This window comes from Stegodyphus dumicola, chromosome X1 (assembly GCF_044657685.1).
Source record: "Stegodyphus dumicola isolate Sdum_Otavi_A_Nest chromosome X1, ASM4465768v1".
In the NCBI taxonomy this organism is placed as follows: Eukaryota; Metazoa; Arthropoda; class Arachnida; order Araneae; family Eresidae; genus Stegodyphus; species Stegodyphus dumicola.
The window spans coordinates 134,204,782-134,211,502 of NC_140780.1; the positions used below are offsets into that span (position 1 = coordinate 134,204,782).

Consider the following 6,721-nt stretch of genomic DNA (forward strand, 5'->3'; position numbering starts at 1 on the left):
GTCTTATAGTATTGTAATGACTTGCAAGATTTTTCATAATGTAATGTTGCATATGTTTTACTCTTCCTTGTTATCAAATAAATAAAAAGAGCATATTCCTTTTTTTTTTTTTTGTATTATGATGCAATATTTGGAGTTTTATGTATTATGATGCAATATTTGGGATTTGTTTTTAGAGTACATAACAGTACTTTTTTGAAGTGTTAATACAACCAGTGTATTTTATTTATTTACTTATTGCTTTAAAAGAAGCTTTAATTTGAGGCCTTTTTTCCCCTCCTTTCCATATGCACATAAAACTTACTTAAGCTATATTTTTAACATATTAATGAGATATATGTAAATGAAATAAGTCTCTTATATTAGCTACTTTACTAGAAAAAGAACTAAACTAAAACTTTTTGAGTTATTTTTTTAAGTATTTAAGAAACATACTTTATCTTCTAACACTTACTCTAATTTTTTATTTCTTCAGTATTTATTATTTTCTTGTTTCTTCAGTACATTTTCATTTAACATTGTCTTTTTCACATTTGCAAATTCCAATAACATATTACTTGAACATCTGCTTCTGTTTTGTCCAAACACATGAATCATTCTGTTGAACACAAATAGATTCAGAGTCTCTAGCAATCAAGCAAACAACAACCCACAACAGGTTGCCTTACATGTAAAACTTGCATTTCAATTTAGGAATTCATAATTAAATGATATATTTTTAGCCTCAATTTTTTTAGTCATTCAAATTATACATAAATTATTGGAATATCTTCAGATTGTGCTGTTAATGAAAACTATAAATAATCGAATTTCTATTCTGAGATTTGTTTAAAAATCTGTAGATATTTTTGAGTAACCAAAAAGTGTATAAACCTGATCTAAATTCACTGACCTAAACTAAAAATTTGTGTATGAATCAGGCAAATTTTTCCCTTGAATGATAAACTGAAAAAATAAATAAATAAATAAACAAAAAATAAACAAATTTTGTATATCTTAGATTAAAAAACTTTAAACTGCCTAAAGAACTTCAAATGAACAAGATTACACAAAATTTAGTTATTTAATGATCCTAAATTTCTTGAAAGAAAAGTCATGGTGGAAATGAATAACAGAAATCTAAATAATAATACATAAATATGCATGTGTGTGATGTGTATAAAATAGTATCTTTCATGGTAGCTTTTCCATGAAAGTCACAAATGTCTCTAACTGACGAGAAGTTATCCGGGATGACAGCTTATTCTAAACAGAGATGGAAAAAGATGCGTTGTTTACAAATCTGTTTACAAAAAATAAATAAATAAAGTTACGATTATGTTTCAACAAGTCTTCTCATTGGTTGTTGTACTATCGTTTGACGTCAAAATGTGGGCGTGCGAAGGAGGAGCTAATACCCCTTTCGATCGGCGAAAGCCTTAACGTTTCGCACGGTAGAGGCGCTTGAGGATACCAGTTCTCGCTCAATCGTTAGTAGTAAGGCTACTATAAAGGGGAGCTGAATCATCATCCATTTTGAAGCTAACTTGTTGGTATTCGCTATTGGATTTGCACTGATTTGTTGACATATTTGTGGATCGATTCCGACCTAATTTTCAGAAATATGGGTGGTTGTGCTGCACCAAATTGTTCGAATCAGTCTAAAAATAACTTTAGGATGTTTCGTTTCCCTAGAAATGAAGAAAGACGAAGAAAATGGATAGTTAATTCTCGTCGAGGTCAATGGATCCCGGGCCCAGGAGCGTATCTTTGTGAGGTAAGTTCAGCTTCGTATTTTTCCATAGAATGTTAGAAAAATTACTCTTCTTGGTACTTTAAAATATGTATTTTCATTTAACTGTCACTTATTGACTATCAACTAATTTTATAAGTACAAAATCAACTGCGGAATGTGTATGTGTTTATGCAGTAAAATATCGTTGTTTCATGTTGTTTCTTTTGTTATCGTGAAAAGTTTATACCGTTTGTAAAATTTGTATCATACATTTCATGTATACTTTGTGCTCAGTTAGAAATGTGATGTGCCTTTTTCTTTTCTTTAATTTTACTGTACGATTGGTGATTTAAAGTAGCATTCTATGTTTTGATTCTGATGTATTGTCGCCAAATCGGATATTTGGCGCCAATGTTAAAAACTGGATGGTATGATCCAAATAATAAATGATTTTGTTTTTTCTTTATAGTAAGATAAATATATTCTGTATTTTTAGACATTTTTAAGAAGTTAAATATTAATTTAAATATTCGATGAATCGTTTTGATCCCATTATTATCCTTTATTCTAGTAGTAAATCTTAATGTATTTTTAACTATAGGTCCTTTAAATTTATTTTTAGTGTGTGAGCAGGAAATATGTTTTAAGTAGTTTTACAAACATGATTACTTTTTAAAAATTTTGTTCTATTTTCATAAAAAAAAATTAAATTTATCAGAAAATTACATTCTTAAATTAATATAATATATGTAACTGTAATTAAATACTAGTGCTTTTGATTTTAATGTTAAATTTCATGCATGCTTTTGTTAAATATGCAGGTACATTTTGAAGAAAATCAATTTGAATGCTCTAGGCAAGATGGGCGTAAAAAAACTCAAGCCCAATGCTGTGCCAACTCTTTTCAATGTGCCTAATCCCCCACAACTGTTGACCCCACAGCGTCTAAAAGGCATTGGTTTACCAAAGCACCGTTCAGTTACATCCGATTTTTGTAATGTATGTGTTTTTTATTTCTATGGTTTTCATAAAAAAATATGTTTTTATTACAAATGGACTAAATTGCTTTATAAAAGAATAAAAATATTGAAATTAAGGCATTATGTGATAAAGCTGTAATTACAGTCCCTAAGATTAGATTAAAAAATTAAAATTTTGCTGTTGTTATATATATAATTAAGTATGTACTTTGTTATAATCATATATTGAAAATTAGGCATAAAACCTCAATTTGATGTAGTTTTTGGATAAAGTTTTTGTAGTTTTTCAAGGACAGTCATACATGGGTCTGGTTTCTTCAAATTTGCTCCTAAAAGAAAGAAACCTGTATCTGATTGCCTTCAAAGTCAAAAGAGTTTAAATCAAAATTTGTATTAAACTAAAGTTGCTTTTTTGCTTAATTTTAAATTCCAGATAAATAGAGAGAAATATGTATGGAGAAATATGTATTCCAGATAAATAGAGAGAAATATGTATAAGTAAAAGAAATAATATTGAAATTAATAACTTTAATCTTGAGTAATACAATAATATAGTTATAATACATTGATTTAAATGTATATTTTAATGTCTTATATGTCTTGTCTGAATGTTGTTATTTTTTGTTTAAAGATTTACAAAACTTATTAGGATTATTTATATTATTTATTATTAAAGTTACATTAAGTATATTTTATTTATCAGCATTTTCAGGTATCCTTACTTATATGTGTTTCATAATTTTTGCATCTTCAGGGTGGCTTGCTGCACAGTTTACCTTTATCAACTGAAGCGATTTCTGTTGCTGAACCATCTGTTGTAAGTCTTCATTTGAACAGTTATTAAATATTTAGTATTATAAACTTTTTCTAAAATTTAAAAATATGTTAACGTAATATTTACTTATGTTTAAGAAGTATGAATGCTATGAACAGTCCAATGTATTTATGCTTTTTTATAAGTTGAAAGTTACTTTTAAAATGGTAATGATTATTTGTATTTATTTTTATCTGATCAGAGTTTATAATTTCTTTCACTTCCACATATTTCATATATTATAATTTCTTTTAGATTCATTTGCCACAACCTTCAGCTTCATATTTTGGAGAAATAAATTTTGCTGCCGAAGTATTTGATATAAATTGCCATTTTGCACTTCTAAAAAATTTTAATAGTTTTTTAACATCTATTCGTAAACTGTGCTATGTTTTTTTAAATGTTTCCATCTTCATAATCATGCACTTTGTTTCATTTCACCAGTGGTTGCAAATGTGTACATTACAGTACATCTCAGGTGTGTTTGCAACAAAATTTAGCATTACCTTCTGATTAAATAACCGCTGCTAGTAAAGAATCTATGCTATGTTTTCATTTGAGCAGCTATTAAATGTCATATGTTTTACATATATTGATGAATTTTTGTACGATTTCTGAAATACGAAATTGTTTGTCTTATGGTTCCTAAACAGCTGTACTATATCTGGCTGTTGTGCTATGGAATTATTTTTGAATTTTGAGTGTTAACAATTTATTATCTATTTATGAATTATAAAATGTTATGTAAAATAATTATTTCTTAAAATGAATGTAGTTTATATTATCTATATTTCTAAATTTCTTATATATATATTTCAGGTTTGTTTGCAAGAACAAGCTTCAACTTCATCTTGTGATAAAATGCCATCTATTTGTGAAGGATCTCATGTAAGTAGATAATTAGTGTATTATTAAATTGCTTGCTTATACAAAACATTTCTATTAACTTTTTTTTTGAGGGGGGTAAAAGGAATGTAATTAATTTCATCAACATTTACAAATTCTTTGTGTACATTTCAGGTTTGTTTGCAAGAACAGCCTTTAGCCTCATTTTGCAATGAAATACCATCTATTTGTGAAGGCTCTGATGTAAGTTGATAACTAATGTATAATTAAATTGCTTCCTTATATACATTTAAAATGTTCTATAAAGTAATTTTTTGGTAAAAGGAATGTAATTAACTTCATCAATAATTGCAAATTCTCTATGTAAATTTCAGTTTTGTTTGCAAAAACAACCTTTAGACTCATCTTGCAACCAAATTGTAATTAATTTTAATTAATTTCATCAGCATTTGTGAAGGCTGTGATATAAGTTGATAATTAGTGTTATTAAATTGCTCATGATTATGGACATAATCGATCCCTTGAATTGATTAGAAAATAAAACAAAAATAATCTAGAAAATGCTGAAAACAATAGAGTCAAATTTAAAAACCCACCACAGTGTAGGAAAAGAGACCTGGAAGTTTCATTTTTATTTTGTGGATTTATTATCTGTTTAAGGATAATAAATAGATTAATAATTAATAGATTTATTATCTATTTTATCTATTTAATCCAAAGGGGCTTTGTCCCTGAAGGACTATTGTTTTCGTTTTGTATTGAAACACTATAAACGGTTGCATCACTTTTCAAATTGTTGCCACGAAATATTATCACCCTATTATATAGTGAAGAATCTGCATAAATGCATGTATGTTTTTCGCATTCTGATAAAACAACGGTACCTAGAGCCATCAAATTTTGAATGACTTAATTCTACTGTGAATATGGACATCTGGGAGCCCGAATTTGAAATTTGGAATTTGTTTTAATATAGATTTTATATGTTGTAAAACTTTAACGAATTTTTTATTAACAAACTTGAGGATTTCAAAGCGGGCAATGGCAATGTTGTACAGAAAAGACACTTTTATCTCCGGTGTGTGAGACAATGAATCGGGAATTCTGAAGATATGTTCATTTTAAAATTATCTTGCAATATTGCTGAAGTGAATTTTATAGTTTAAGTGTGAAAAACTTGATATTTAATAAATAAAGGTAAAACACAAAATGTCAAAAAAAGCCCCTTTGGGTGTAATTTAAAATCTGAAACCTTTCAGATCTTTTTTGTTTGTTTGTTGTGTTCCCCCCCTTCTTTGATGATTATTCATATAGATTTTTTCTTTATTCCAGGATGTTCTTTTAAGGAATTTTATAAAACAGCAGACTGAATTGATCTCGCTTCTGCAATGCCAGAACAAAATATTACTGAAAGAACTTAGAGCCACCCAAAAAAAGTGACATTAATGTTTTAAAAAAATGGCATAGCACTGAAATTCAACTTCATGACCTTCAAGTACAGCATGAGGAATTGCTGAAAGGAGTGAAAACATTTCTTTCAGATGAACAAATAGCAATGTTGAAAATTCCTCATAGAAGCATTGCAAAATGGTCTAACGGGGAAATAATAAAAGGCCTGAAAGTTAGATTTGCCTTGGGCAAGCATGGTTATAATTACTTGCACAGAATAGGTTTTCCTGTGCCTTCATACAGCACTTTAAATAAAAGACTTCAAGGTCTTGAAATGAATTTTGGAGTCATCAGTGACATGATTGAACTTTTGAAAATGAAATGAGAAAAAAATGAATGCTAGTGATAAAGACTGTATTTTATCATTGGATGAAATGGAGATTTCTGGCAATCCTGATTTTGATATTTCAAAACGTAAATTTATTGGTAAATGTACATTAGGAAATCAAAAGGGTGCAGGAAATCACTATTTAGTTATTTTACTAAAAGCTCTGAAGCTGAAATAGAAGCAAGTGGTTGCCCATGAGATAACTAGACAGGTAACAGGATGCCAGCTCAAACAACTTGTTGTCAATGTTATCGAAGCTGTCAATTCTGTTGGATTTAATGTTGTTGGTATTGTTAGCGATATGGCAGCAGTAAATAGAAGCCTGTGGAATTCTTTGGGAATATCTGTTTCTCGAAACCAAAGAAATAATTTCACTACTGAAATTAAGGGCAAAATTATTTATGTATTTGCAGATGTGCCACATCTTTTAAAAAATCTCTGGTCTGCAACTCTTAATCATAGTATAAAACTGCCCAGTTATGTTTGCAGTAAAGAAAATTTGGTTACTTTGCATGTATCTGCAGGATTTATAAAAGACATCTGGATTACTGAAACAAACCAAAATTGTGGTTTGAGAACTATGCATCATC

At 28.5% G+C, this 6,721-nt stretch overlaps 1 protein-coding gene across 1 annotated transcript; it reads left to right on the plus strand.

The window, feature by feature from the left end:
* The first annotated feature begins 1,468 nt into the window (after positions 1-1,468).
* LOC146993271 (THAP domain-containing protein 2-like) lies at positions 1,469-2,708 on the plus strand. The gene is made up of 2 exons (XM_085807909.1): positions 1,469-1,756; positions 2,536-2,708. The coding sequence occupies exons 1-2, from the start codon at positions 1,604-1,606 to the stop codon at positions 2,629-2,631; spliced, it is 249 nt and encodes an 82-aa protein (XP_085664035.1). The 5' UTR covers positions 1,469-1,603; the 3' UTR covers positions 2,632-2,708.
* The last annotated feature ends 4,013 nt before the right edge of the window (positions 2,709-6,721 follow it).